The sequence below is a fragment of the Tasmannia lanceolata genome, unplaced genomic scaffold, assembly GCF_043159265.1.
Source record: "Tasmannia lanceolata isolate RefF3 unplaced genomic scaffold, GAP_Taslan_0.1 ptg000006l, whole genome shotgun sequence".
Lineage (NCBI taxonomy): Eukaryota > Viridiplantae > Streptophyta > Magnoliopsida > Canellales > Winteraceae > Tasmannia > Tasmannia lanceolata.
In genome coordinates, this window is record NW_027518683.1 from 14,168,512 (window position 1) to 14,183,550 (window position 15,039).

At 39.6% G+C, this 15,039-nt stretch overlaps 1 protein-coding gene across 1 annotated transcript; it reads left to right on the forward strand.

Moving 5' to 3' along the window:
• The first annotated feature begins 4,498 nt into the window (after positions 1–4,498).
• Positions 4,499–9,755, forward strand: LOC143879817 (uncharacterized). Its single transcript, XM_077382422.1, has 4 exons — positions 4,499–5,774; positions 6,611–7,012; positions 7,724–7,926; positions 9,316–9,755. Exons 1-4 carry the CDS (start codon positions 5,360–5,362, stop codon positions 9,556–9,558), a joined length of 1,263 nt encoding a protein of 420 aa, XP_077238537.1. The 5' UTR covers positions 4,499–5,359; the 3' UTR covers positions 9,559–9,755.
• Positions 9,756–15,039: the final 5,284 nt, after the last annotated feature.

The window sequence follows — 15,039 nt, forward strand, 5'->3', positions numbered from 1 at the left end:
ATCTCTCTTTCATTTTGTTGGATAGAGTTTTTCTTAAGAAGGGAAGAGAGAATATATCTAAGGCTCTGTTCACTTGCCTTCTTGAGAACGAAAAGGAGAAGAAAGTAAGCCAAATTTTCCCGTGATTGGACATGATTTTACATTTTCCGCCATTCACTTGTTTTCTTGGGAAAGCGGAATTACAGAGGTGGAAAATATAAATAATGACGTGGAAAACCAACTTTCTTGCACTTTCCCTCTAAATTTTTTCACCAAAAGGGTGAGAAAATCACTTTCCTGAGGAATGCATACTTTCTTTTCCTTTCTCAGCCAAATGAACAACGGAATTTTCTCACAAAAGGAATTTTCTCACTGTTTCTTTTCCAGATTTCCAAGTCATATTCTTTTCCTTTCTTTTCTTTTCATGCAGCTAGAAAACAAGTGAACAGAGCCTAAGAGAAAATATCCTAATAGAAAATATCTTCAAGTGACTGAAGAAAATTGCTGCTATTATAAATAAGGGGCATGCATATTGTTCAAGAAAAAGAAAAAGGAAGAAGAAAGAATTGAAGAGGCACTCAGAAACACACATCTTGAGGCTTTGATGAAGAAGAAGATCCCCTTCGCCTGAAAAAGAGAAACCAGGCACTGAGATGTAGAAATATGTTTGAGGAGAATCTCTCACACTCGTTTTCTCTTTTGTTTTCTTTTCTCTTCTTCTTATGTTATTGTTCCTTCCCTATAATTGATAAATAGAAGGAACAGTTCTTTTATTTCATCAATCTAGGAATTGAAAGATAAGTTTGCGAATAGAGTTTATTTTACCCGCTTTATTATGTTTGTGGTGTTTTGATTTCCCTTTATTTAGAAATTATATTCATGCATAGAAGTAGAAGGCGTGATTGAAAGCCGTGTCAGCCAGAACAGATTATTGGCCATATAAATTTTGCAATATAATTTTAAAACATCCAAAAATACAGTTTTGGATTATTGAATTAGATCAATCACTTTGTTGATCAACCATTGCCTCAGGCCTTGTCCATTTTTGGATTTTGAGTACCGATTGTGAGTCCAAAATTGATTATTGGACTCAAATTTACATTTTGGATTTTGAGAACCGATTGTGAGTCCAAAATTGATTATTGGACTCAAATTTAGTCACAATCAATTTTGAACACACAATCGATTCTTAAAATCCCAAACAATCACGGCCTTAGTCTAATATAATTTATTTTGACTCGAACTACGCTCGACCTTAACTTGGTCTTAACGCCCTGTTCAGTCTTTCTGTTATCTCATGTGTTTAAAACCTTTCTAGCATATGCCTTATATAGACCTCTAGGATAGGGGTGGCAACGGGGCGGGTCGGGGCCGGATGTTGGGGTCCCCTTCCCCTTCCCCTCTGCGGGGAATTTTCCCCCTCCCCTTCCCCTTCCCCTCTGCGGGGATGGTGGGGAATCCCCCTCCCCTCCCCGCGGGGAATATCTAATCCCCTTCCCCTTCCCCTTCCCCTCCCCGCATCCTTCGGGGACAAAATCCCCGCCCCGCCCCCTCTTTGGAACCCAACCAAACCAGCAAACAGAGCTTCTTTCTTCTACGTCCATTACAGACAATATTGTGATGAATGCTATGATTCTATTCATGTGATCAACAAACAGATAGACAAAATAAGAAATGCATGGATGAGACAACAAACATAAATAACAACAGGACCTCATCTTTCAGCAATTTTCTGCATAAATTATGGAATGATAAATAGGAAATGAGCACCAGGATTACCTTCATTAACAGGCAGCCAATGTGCAAAAAGTAACTATTTCAGTAGTCACAATGAACTTTAAAAGTCCATAAGTGGGCGCTCACACACGCAAAATAATGTTCATTAGTTCATTCTGTATAGCATGTTAACCCCCAGATGAGCATGAGAAATGAGAATGGAGAAGAGAACAAAATCAACAAATGACTTATTTCTTTAACTGCAATTCAGTCTAGTGCTGACATGAAACAAATTTCTAGTAGCTAAATTTTTCTTGTTGAAAATTAAAACCTGCAATCCAACCCTAAAATTCTGTTGGCACTACGATTTTTTGATAATTGCATACACTCAGCGTCTCAGGCTCTCAGCTTGTCTTTATTATTTCAACATCTGTGAAAAGGTTATTATAGTTTCCAAAATGCTCTCAGAAGCTAATTAAAAGGAAAAGACAAGCTAAGTTTATGTTTGGGGGAATCTTGTAGCCGATCCACAGAGCTTCTAGTAGTTTTCCTTAAAAAAAACACTTAAAAATTTACAAAAAATGGCATTGATTAGCGGGGCGGGGCGGGGCGGGGACAACTCCATCCCCTTCCCCTTCCCCTCCCCGCACCGGGGAATTTTTATATTCCCCTTCCCCTTCCCCTTCCCCTTCCCCTTCCCCTTTCAAATCGGGGAATCCCCTCCCCAAACGGGGCGGGGCGGGGCGGATCCCCGCTTTTTCGGGTGAAATTGCCAGCCCTACTCTAGGAGGCTTAAGTTTGTCTCACTTTCCGATGTGGGACTAAACTTAATTTTGAAGTAATAAACGCACATTTTTAAAAGCAAAGGAAAAGGAAGTGTACTTCGAAAACAGCCTCAAGGATAATTTGGAAAGGGAAGTGATATATCCGCCCCTTTCCTTTACTTGGGACAGCCACCTCTGGTATGGTATATCTACGACTGTAGAGGGACTGATGTACTTTTTGGGAGAAGGGTTCAATGGGCCTGATTGCCACGTATGCTGCAGGTGATGCCCCATGTTATAAAAGGGGCGAATTTATCACTTCCCATTTGGAAAATCCTTTCACAAAATTTAAACACTTCTAACAATCACCCACTTCTTTAAAATTCAAAATAGCACAACTTAAAATTAGAACTTGGGCATTTAGGTGGATTTTCGCACAAAAGAAAGTGTTTACTTGAACTTCCTCTTAGTATAAATGATTCAAAGTTTATCAAGGATGATAGAGAACTATGTCCTGAACTATTTGCCCTTTTTAATAAGTCAAGAATATCACAGAACACATCTTTATAAGTCACCTTACTAAATTATATGCCATTAGATTCACTCAGATAAGATATGAGTGTTTATCAGTAGTGTTCATGTATAAAATGTAATAGGAAGGTTTATAGATCCGCTAAGATAATATGAATACCATCTTAGTACTTGCATAGTATACTTCAATATAGTATAATGGTAAGCTTCATCATCTTCTACCAGAAACTCAGAGGAGAAAATACATTCTTTCTTTTATTTAGTGATCGTGGTGTCCGGTATCGAGAGTCTTTTAGTAATCCATAGATTAGGAACCGAGCAGGAAAATGATCTCTACTCTAAACTCTACTCTAAACTCTAAAGGCTGCTCTGCCACCTAGGGATAGGATACCTTTCGGTTTTGTCTTACCTGAGAGACTATAAGTTTCATTCCGAAGTTCGTATCACTTGTCTGATATCTCGGGTCAGACTAGTTTGATGACCTAGGCTTTGTTCAGTTTAAGCATTCTCCAGTGGCAATATCCTCCCTATGGATGGATGAAAGTTAATGCTGATGGTAGTGCCACGTTGAGTGATACTAAAGCTGGGGCAGGAGGTCATATTTGGGGTGATACAAGGGAATGAGGTGGATCCCAACTTGGAAGGAAGGTCGAGCAACTTATTCTATTGAATGGGCATCTGGTTCCTGTGCTTGAACGCAACCCCTTTCTTAGAATTGGGCACGGGACCCCGAATAGACCATTGAGTAGACTATAGTGTGGAGACAAGTTTTGATACTGGTGATTTACAACCAATGGGGGTGCCCTTTCATTCCTTTTTTACAAAGGCACCCTTCAGTTTAGAAGTCCTCATCTTGAGGAATGCTAGACTCAAAGGTGCCTTTGCACAATAGAGCCGAAAAGGCCAAAGAGGGGATTTTATATGAGAAATTATATGGTGCCTGATCCATGGTGCCCAATCGGGCATGTACAAAGGCAGGGCATCTCCTCGGTATTTGATCCAACAGCGACCCTTTAAATAGTTGAAAAAGTGGGCTACTGTTGGATCAAATATCAAGTGTGGATGCCCCGCCCTTGTATGTGCCCGATCGGGCACCGCATAAAATCTTATTTTATATGGTGTGTGTACATGTGGTCTATACGGAGCCCACTTCATAGGAAGATCCAAACCATTCATTTGTCGGCCCATAGGCTGCAACCAGAAACTCATTACCATAGGATGATTCTAAGTTTCTAACCCTCCGATCTCTAGGATCATCCTAAGAACCAGGGCTCGATTTAGAGAATCATTTCCATAGGATGATCCTAACCGTCCGAACTATAGAGTTTTATTCATGAGCTACATCTTTATTTACATTGTGGCCCAACAAATGAACGGTTTTAATCATCGTAGGCCCCACAGTACTTTTAAAAGAGGAGGTATCTGTCATTTTCATCTATATAGAAAGAGTATTTTCGTAATTTCCTGTTTCGACGAGGTACTGAAATATTCCCTGCGGGAGCCTGTTCTCCTGGGGCTTCGTGCTTTGAATCCAAACAGAGAGAATCAGAGGAGAGAGAAAATAAAAACAAATCGATTTCCCCCCTCTTTAATTTTTCCTTTTTAGAAGAATGGGTATTCAAGGATTCTTGGTTCTTAGTTTTGGCATTTCGAATTTATTGTCTTGCATGCTTCCGAATCCCCTATTTATGTGGGTTTTCTGGTTATTCGGACCCCCGTGAAACCCATTTTCTGGTTTCAGAAACCCATTTTCTTTGCTTTCTAGGGTTTCAGAAATCTCAATTTCTTCTATACAAGTTTGTCCTGAGGTTTTGAACTCTTCGGTTTCTTACGGTTTTTTAAATCTCAGCCTTTTGGTTGGGTTTTAGGTTTTTTAAGTTTTTTATTGGGGATTTTGTTATTTTTAGGGTTTTGTTGGAAGGATGATATATTTGCTGGGATTTTGAACTTTTTTTAGGGTTTTAGAAGCTGTGGTTCTATTCAAGAAACAGTGGTTCTAAAGGAACATTTGTTTGCTGGTTTTTTTTTTAACTATTCGAGGGTTTTACATGCGGGTTTGGTTAGGGTTTTTGTTTTTTTTTTTTTTTTTTTTTTGGATTTTTAGGTGGGTTTGATGCGGGAGTATTTTGGGTTTTTAGGATCATTGGTTGAACTTCCTTTGGTTTCATACATTTCAATGTTTTTAGGCGAGGTGTGTATTTGACGGAGTTGAGTTTTGAGCTTTATAGGGTTTTAGAGATTGGAGTATTGGTTTTACAAGAAGTTTGAGCTTACTAGGGTTCTGGGTATTGGTAGTATTCTTTTGAAATGCTTTGAAGAAGAGAAGGTTGATTGCTTTTTCAGATAAAAGTATTATTTTCTGGGCATTGATGGAGTTCTTCAAACTGAAAAAGTTTAGGAAAGGTCAAAATTTGAATGAGGGAGAAGACACGGAAGATAACCAGGCACGAGACGAGGAATCCAAAAATGAGAATGGAAATGATTTGCCAACAACAAATGGTGCTGATTCTGCAGGGGAAATTGAGGAAGATGAGGATGATTTTATAAGTAATGAGATAAAAAGGCGGCTGAAAGAGCTTAGAAACAAAAATTTCATGGTGTTGATACCTGAAGAAGAGACGTATCCAGAGGAGGAGGAGGAGGAGGAAATGAGTTCGAGTGATTGGAGGGAATCTGAAGTGGGGGACCGTTATCCGTGGTGTGGGTTTGACACATTGTATGATAAGTACTGTGAAAGAATGTTGTTCTTTGACAAGATGAGTGCTCAGTTGTTGCAAGATGCAGGTAAAATATATTTAGTTTGAGTTACATTTTTGCAATACCTCAAATCATATTTTTTTTAGCCTCGAATATATCTAGAAACCAGGGCAGGCACTTTAAATTTTATTAATACGTAGAAGGAATTATAAGAGGGGGACATACCACCTTACCTCTGAACCCAAGAGAAGGCTAGACTTGCTTACAACGAATGCTAGGAATTCGCAAAGCAACACATCTAACAGTAACCCTAGATCTAGTCAGTAGATATATTTCAAATCGTATCTTTAGGCTTTGTCATCAATCGTTAATATGATGCTTTCACCTCATTAGAAATTGTAATTTGTATTCCTTTCCAATGGCATTATTTATATTTTCTCCATTATGTAGTATACACTACCTTTATAGGAAGTGCCACAGGTTTTGAATTGCTGATTTTCTCGATCATGGTTTGTCAAATTTTGTAAGACCAATCTTGAAAAACACCTCTGAATTGTTTGGACTAAGAATATTGATGTGATTGGAAAATTCTCATTGTTCATATACTTACTGCCATGCCTTCAGAAGGTTGTTGTTACCATGTGGATTTGTATTTTTTTTCTTTGATTTCTTGGTTCCTGCAATCATGTAATGCTTACCAAATTTTGCTATTTCCCCATTTACTTTCTTTATTTTAGAAAGGTCAATTCTTTTATCTCCTCGTAACTTGTCGTTGTTCCCATGTGAATTTGTTTTTTGATTTCCTGTTTCTTGCAATCATGTTATGCTTACCAAAGTTTACCATTTTCCCCATTTACTTTCTTGACCTGAGAAAGGTTCATGTTTTTATCTCTTGGTAACTGATGATTTTCTCTTCTTCATAGGTTCTTGGAATCCTCCAAACCCATCGCCACGATCTGCATCCAAGAAGCTTGCATCAACCCTTCGCAGCCTCTCTTTTAAGAAGAGAGAAGACCTACAGGACGGTAGTGAGCTCCTGCCACAGCAGGATGAGCCCTACCATGATCTTGAAACTGTGTATGTGGCTCAGATTTGTTTAACTTGGGAAGCACTCCACTGCCAGTATACACAGTTGAGCCAGAAAATCTCCTCCCAACCTGAAAACCCCACTTGCTATAGCCATGTAGCTCAGCAATTTCAGCAGTTCCAGGTTTTACTACAGAGGTTCATTGAAAGTGAGCCCTTCGAGCCAGGAAACAGGGTGGAGATTTATGCCCGAACTAGACATTCCTTGCCCAAGTTGGTTCAAGTTCCGAGTATTCAGGGTAAATGCAGTAATTCCCAGTAGCTCATGTAACTTCTTTATGGTTTGTGATTTTTTTCTAATTTGTGGGCGTTAAAACTTAAAATGATCCAGTGATACATTAACAGTAGGGGGGCTGTTTTGGGTGTTAAGTATCTGAGCCAAACAGCTTTGTAGAAATTTACTTTCAACACAAGAACCTCATTTGTATCTGCATTTTTTGGGTTATTCTGGCATTTTTTGAACACTTGTAAATACAGCAATGTGGTCAAGTCCTCCATTCATAGTGTACCCTTCCACTTATATGTTTAGTGCTGTAAAATGTATATTGATCAATAGAAATACTTTTGGAATTTGGTACGTAGGCCTAGTGTTATGGAACTGTGTTTCTCAACCAATTAAAGATTTGAATCCCTGTCTAGAAGAATGAATAGTTTTTAATGCCGAGCTAAAATACGTTTTCAAAAGGTTAGTTCTTTCTCTGTTTTGTTCAATATCACTACACTGCTGATTAAATCGCTGCACCTGATCATTTTTCTGTTAGTATTATTTGGTTGTTTGGGCAATCAGAGAAACGTTTTCTAAATATCACTACACTGTTGATTAAATCACTAAATCTGTTCTTTTTATGTTAATATTATTTGGTGTTTGGAGTTTGGACAATCAGAGAAATATTTTTTCAGAAAGCATGTCAGTTTCCATTATTTTATTCTGTCATCGTGAACTTTGTCAGGTCTCGATCAGAAAGAAAAGGATGAAGAAGATCCAGACTATACAGTCCTTGCTGCCGACCTAATCAGGATAATGGAGGACTCAATATTGACGTTCCGCTTTTTTCTGAAGATGGACAGGAAGAAAACAGGTAGCGTTCTGAATTTATTTGGAGGTAATCAGGTTGCAAGCTCTCTTCAGCAGGTTCATACCTCCCTTGACAAGGTACACTGTAACCAAGTTACTGCATTAGCATAAACCTCTCTTAATTTCAGCTTTAGGTTTTCCAAAGCTCTTATAATTTAGAAACGCGGACAAATAAGCTAATGGTGTCTTCTAAGCTAGGAAAACACACTGCTCCGAAACTAATCTTCTGTGCCAATCATATCATTGCTCTTGTTTCTGGACCGCTGTGTTAGGCATCCAAGATATGTTTTGTAAATTTCCCCGCTCCCATAATTAAACTGTTCTCATTCTTTCCAGAATACCTTAACTTGCAAAAAAAATAAAGTTTCAGCTAGTTCTGTGACACTGATAACACCTACCATGAATATTAAATGCCCTAGTTTTGTCATACCCATCATACTGAACATGAAAATATTGAATTTTGCTAGTTTTACTTTGATAGATAGACGAGGGAAGAGTTGCATCATGTGCTTTGATCTAGTGAATAATTTAATCTAGGGTAAAAAACCATTATCTAACAAAATGAGAGGTCAGAGTCAGGGCCTTTCAGTGGGAGAGGATGCAGCTATTCTTTGTCGGTGGAAGAAAGTTCTCAGTTCCTCTGGTAACGAAGTTGATCTGGACGGTTTGAAGGGCAAGATTCAGATGGTTGGAAGGTGTGCTTGTAAGGAGGTCAAAGACTTTAGAGAGCGGCTGTCTATCGAGCAAGGAACGAGCTGGGTGACTGGCTCTACCCCAGATGCAATTGTAGGGACTTCAAATACTGATTAAGTAGATATAATGTTGTATTTCCATTTAAGAAACTTACTACTAGGATGGGTAAAACTCAAAACATGTAAAGTTATGGTGGTAGTATTTAGAAAGAAAATCAGATAAAAGTGATCTAGAAGTATTGGAAAGGAGAGAGAGAGAGAGAGAGACGTTAGGGATGCCATCTTATTGGAAGCGAATCTCCTGTTATTGAAATTATTGAGAATGAGAATAGGGAAATGTATAAATTAGTGTAAAATTTTATATTTTATTATTTTCTAAATCATACCACCATCCCTTCGACTTCTAGGTACCCATAAAAAGGAGAAAAAGAAATGTATATATGCACTTACACATGCATGTCTGCTATGTCCATGTTTTCATGAGCAGGACTATGTGCATGTCTACTTGCGCACATGTGTGCACACATTTATATATATCAGGGCTGATGTCGGCACTGCCATATTTTGGTAATGGCACTACTTACTTTGTTTTACCCCTTTCTAATTAGCTTTCGATGGCTGTTACAATACTCATTATGCTATCAGCACCCAATCAGAAGACTGTAAACAAAGTGAGTAGTGCACTTATCGAAATATGGTAGTCCAGATATCAGCTCCCATCATTGATTTGTTGCATGATCCTTGATGACAATCCCCTGCCCTTCTTGAATTACAGAAGGAGATCAAACTGAAGGAACTGCGTAGAAAGAAGAACGGACGGAAGAAATCCTGGCCTTCAACTCCAGAGGAAGTTGAGCTGCTATTCGGCCTCATTGACATTAAGGTTGTGTTTAGGGTTCTGAGAATGGCGAGGATTAGTAAAGAGCAGTTACTCTGGTGTGAAGAAAAAATGAGCAAGCTCGATGTATCTGAGAGCAAGCTACAGAGAGACGGGTCTCCAGTCCTGTTCCCTTGTTGAATTGTAGTCATTGCCTTCTAGGTATGAAGATCCTTCTCTTTTAAAGTAAAATTAGCTTTATATAGTTGCATGCATACACACACACACAGCCAATGCATGTTGATGGTAGGCAGTGGGGGAAGTTTTGTGAATGTTGGCCTCTATGGTTGTGAACAGAAGTTTGGGAAGAACTGAAATCTACTGCGCCTTCTTCATTATTCTTGCCTTTTCTAATGAGAGTAAACTCTAACCAAACTTGGACTCTTGGATCTTGATCCAACAACTACTAGTCTCTATTCAACTATAATTAGAAGTCTCCAACTTAAGCGCCCCCCCCCCCCCCCCCCCCCGCCCCTTACTATTTTTTTAATTCGAAGTTGAGATCAGCTTTGCTTCAAATCAATGTTTAAAAATTCTTCCAATAGAATAATTTAGTGGTTGGTGGCTATATATCCCACCAGACGCCCAAATTGTCTCTCATGATGGCAACCAAACAAGAGTTTGGCACCACAATGGATGGTCAAAGGGCCAAATTTGCACCGCTAGGATGATGCTAACCTTCCAATTTGTTGCTTAAAATATGAAGGGTTCAGATTTAATGAGGGCTAAATTGATTGTATTATTCGCATCCGAACCCATTATAGTAAAGGGGCTGCCCACTTCTTTGGTTCAAGAAGATGTACAAGCATTGGAGGTTACTCCAATTTGTGCTTGGCCCATTTAGGGTTGGGCATACTTTGATAAGTTTCAATTGTTGCAGAGTCTTGTGAAATATTTTGGTCGAGTCACAATATTGTATCTCATATGGCCCAAGGGCCTATGCCAATATAAGCCTAACCTTGTATACCATATGGGCCGATGAGTATTAGCACGGTCCTCCTTTTCCTCCTATAGAAAGAGTAGTCATGAATACGGAAGAAGGGGTGGCCCAGTCATAAATACCAGGTTGCACTCCACACAGTAGGTACGGGTGCAACTTGGGTTGGGCTCGACCCGAACCTGATGGTGAATTGGGTGATTAAAAATTTGCTAGTGTGATTTGGTTTTTGAAAAACAATTTTAACCTTGTTAATTTGAAATTCAAAACAAGCAGAGTGAGATATTACCAATTACCAAGAGAAGAGAGGAATGAGTGAATCATACACGATAGACACCAATTTTATAGTGGTTCAGTTTATTCTAAAGACATAGTCCACTCTTCCAAGTTTATCTCCTTGGGCTCTTTCACTATTTTGACTCTACACAGTGGTAGCATCCAAGGTTTCTCTATAATGCTGAGTCTTGAAACTCTCTAAGAGTAACATCCCTTGTTTACAAGTATTTGAAGAAGAAAAGAAGCTCTCTTGTGTCTCTTAGTAGGCAAGTAGTATGATGGAAAAACACTCTCACAAACTAAAAATGATACAAAAGTCCTAGCTTTAATCCTCACAAAAATCAAAGTGGTAAAGTCAAGGCTCAAGAGAGTTTGTGAGGTATTTAATGCCAAGTAATGAATCACAAGTTGTTTTAAGGCTTAGTAATTGATAATGAATGGTTGGAAGAAGAAATAAATGAGGTTAGAGAGGTATTTATATAAAGAAAGCACAAAAATAGCCTTTTTCAGTTCCAACAGCTAGTTCGGAAGCCATTCGGAAGTTCGAAGAACTAGTCGTTGCAAGAAAAGAAAAAAAAAAGTGAAAATACTATCTTCTAGCGCCTGAAGATTTTGCTCGCACCTCCAACCCAGGCGCCCGAAGGGAGCTTTGAGCGTCTCTGAATATTTGAGCCTCTCGCATATGTTTTGCCCTTTGTATTTGAGCGCCCGACTCTCAGACTTCGGGCGTCCGAACTAACTTTTTTTGCAACTATTTTTCGGCCTTTTTGGGGTTCCTCTAGTGATTCCTTAGGGTGTGCTATGACTATTTAAGATGTTATTTGAGCCTTGAATACCACTAAAAACTATGGAGAGTTGACTTACATTCTAAAATGTGGAAAAAAAAAAAACATACTAGGTCTAAGGGTCTTCAACTTGTGAGCCTTGAATGCCAAACTTTGAATCTTCAGAAGGTTGCTCTCTTTGTGGTTCTTCATCGACAGTTCTTGGGCACGCCTTGATGTGTTTGTCATGAGGCTTTCTATTTGAGTTGCTTGTGGAGTAATTTCATATTGACCCGAACTTTATCTACAGTACTAACATGCAAATCATCAGATTAAATTCTATTCAATTTGGGTTTGGGATCAATCAAAACACGGGTGATCGTTGAACCATTGGGCTTACATTAGGGTTGGGAAAAGCCAACCCAATTTAATTTCGGGTTGGGTTAGAGTTGAGTCCTTGGCAACCCGACCTCTGTCCTCTTGTTTTCTCATGTTTTTCTAGGATTATGCTTTTTTCCTTGTATTTTTCTGTAGCCCGGGATGAACCCGACTCAACCCGAACGCAACTTGACCCGATTTGGAGGCGGGGGTTGGGTTAGGGTTGACCATCCTCAACCCGAGGCTCGGGTTGGGTTGGGTTAGGGTTGAGAGAATGTTTTTTCTCGGGTTGTGTTTGGATTGGCCCAACTTGACCCAAGTTGCACCCCTAACAGTAGGAGTGCAACATGGGTCGGGCTCAACCTGAACCCAAGGGTTCAACCCTATTTCGGCTTGGGTTGTTTTGGGAAAAGCCAACCCTATTTAATTTCAGGTTGGGGAGCGTTGAAGCCTTGGGCAACCCGACCATCTCGAACCTGTCTTCCATCCAATTTTATAGTGATTTTCAAAAGCGTGTTATGTTTCACGATGATAAAATGTTAAGGAAAATTTATTAAAAAATGCAAAGTTTTGGTTATATTATGAACAAAGGGTAAACGTTTCAATTTTATAAAAAAGGGGCTGTCAGTGAGAGAATATGGCTTTTAGGACAAATATACCCCCCTTGCTTTTTCCCACCACTTTTTTTGTGGTTCTAATCCCTATGTTATCCACCAACCCGTTTGACCTTTTTCTTTCTTTGTCCCTAAGCTTTCCTCCTTCCAACTAGGGGTGGACATGGTTCCGGTTCGAACCGAGGAACCGAACCGAACTGGCACATATGGTTCGGTTCGGTTCGGTTCCATATTTATATGGTTCGGTTCCGGTTCTGAATCCTGGAACCGATGGAAATTCGGTTCGGTTCTGGGTTTGAGATACCGGAACCGAAAACCGAACCGAGAACCGACCCTCACCTTAAAACCCAATGCCTCATCGCTTGATAAAATCACCCCACCCCTTTTTAATTCACCTCTCTTTAACGTGTTGCTTTGCTTTTAAAATTTTAATTCACCTCCCAAATTTGTGCTTAATTATTCCAAATTTCTGCATGTTTGTAGGTCATATATAATTTTTGCATTGTCCAAATTTGTGCAAATTTGTGCCTGATTATTCCAAATTCGTGCATGTTAGTCTTTGTAGTTCATATATAAATAGGACCGAACCGATTATAAATACGATTAGGCAAAATATCTACATTTGGTGAAGGTTGGGTAAACCCAGAACCGAACCGAAACGAACCGATTATATATGGTTCTGGTTCGGTTCGGTTCGGTTCCAAACATATATGGTTCGGTTCTGGTTCCAATTTCAGGGAACCGATTATATATGGTTCGGTTCTGGGTATACCCCAAAACCGAACCGAACCATGTCCACCCCTACTTCCAACGTGAAAACTCCATTGCAATAGTGAAAAAGCTCCATTGCCATACTGGCTGCTCTCTCATGCAACTCCACCCACAAAATGCCTTCATGCAAAAGTCCCTACCAAATCCCATATTATAGTTAGACAGATGGTGGATGATCTGAGGGAAAAAATATCGTGGGGCATGCTTATTTCAGTGATCTAAACCATATACTTGCTGGGCCCTTTCATGTAATGCATAAAATCTTCTCTACAGGATGATCATAACCCTCTGATTTGTTAAGGCTGTTTTTTTTGGATCCATTCATTCTAACCCTCTATAATCCTAATGGTTCAGATCATCCTATGGAGACCAATTTGGAAGCAAGTCATATCTATCTACACCAGGGCCCAAACAAATAAATGGTTTATGTTCACTAGGCCCCACCTGTGTCCCCCCTAAGAAATATGGAATCCATAAGTTTGATTAGATTATCATAAACCCTTGATCAAACAAGTGGTTCATCTAGTTTGTTCTAAAAGATCACATCTTATGCCCCGGAACCACTAGGGAACCACATCTTATAACATGGAACAACTAGGGAACCACATTTTCTACCCCGGAACCACTAGGGAACCACATCTTATACCCCGGAACCACTAGGGAACCACATCTTATACCACAGAACCACTAGGGAACCACATTTGATACCCCGGAACCACTAGGGAACCACATCTTATACCACAGAACCACTAGGGAACCACATTTGATACCCCGGAACCACTAGGGAACCACATTTGATACCTCGGAACTACTAGAGAACCACATTTTATACCTTAGAACCACTAAGGAACCACATTTTATGCCTCAGAACCACTAGGGAACCACATTTTATACCCTAGAACCACTAGGGAACCATATCTTATACCACGGAACCACTAGGGAACCACATTTTCTTCTCTGGAACCACTAGGAAACCACATTTTATACCCCAGAACCACTAAGAAACCACATTTTATACCCTGGAACCACTACATAACCACATTTTCTACCTCGGAACCACTAGGGAACCACACCTTATTCCCCGGAACCACTAGGGAACCACATTTTCTACCCCGGAACCACTAGGGAACCGCATTTTATACCCCGGAACCACTAGAAATTGAGCTTTATCACGTTGGCAATGGAGTTTTTTTTAAAAAAAACTACAATGGCAATGAAGCTTTATCACGTTGCAAATGGAGTTTTTTTTTTCAACACTACAATGGCAATGGAGCTTGGAAACGTTGGCAATTTAGTTTTTTTTAAAAAACTACAATGGCAATGGAGCTTGGAAACGTTGCCAATAGAGTTTCACGTTAGAAGGCTTGTGGAAGGCTTAGGAAAGAAGAAAACAAAAAGGTGATATGGGTAGGTGAGAAACATAGGGATTAGAGCCTCTAAAAAAGGTGGGAAAAGCAAGGGTGTATAGTTGTCCCGAAACCAAAATTTTCATACCTGAGAGCCCCTACTTTATGAATTTGAAATGTCTACCCTTGATTCACAATAAAACTAAAACTTTGTATTATTTTAATAATTTTCCCAAATCTTAATGCTATTCTATTTTTGTACTTTTTCTGTATAGGCTAACCCAAAGCCAACCCATCTCAATCCAACCTGATTTGGAAAAAAACAGGTTAGGATTAGGGTTGAGAGATTTAGCGGCCGGTTAGGGTTAGGGTTGAGGGAATGCTATCTAAGGTTGGCATTAGTTTGGCCTCAACCCATTCCTATCAGTCTTTCCCATTTCGTAGGTAAAGCCGTAGAGGAGCGGTAAAAATTGGGGTTAATTTATCAGCTCCCAGAGAAATGATAAATCCGCCCCTTTTCTTTACACGGGACAGCC

Coding starts and splice junctions, on each gene's coding strand:
- LOC143879817 (XM_077382422.1), top strand. CDS start 5,360: ATGGAGTTCTTCAAACTGAAAAAGTTTAGGAAAGGTCAAAATTTGAAT. Junction 5,775..6,610: donor TCAGTTGTTGCAAGATGCAG/GTAAAATATATT, acceptor TCTTCTTCATAG/GTTCTTGGAATCCTCCAAAC. Junction 7,013..7,723: donor TCAAGTTCCGAGTATTCAGG/GTAAATGCAGTA, acceptor GAACTTTGTCAG/GTCTCGATCAGAAAGAAAAG.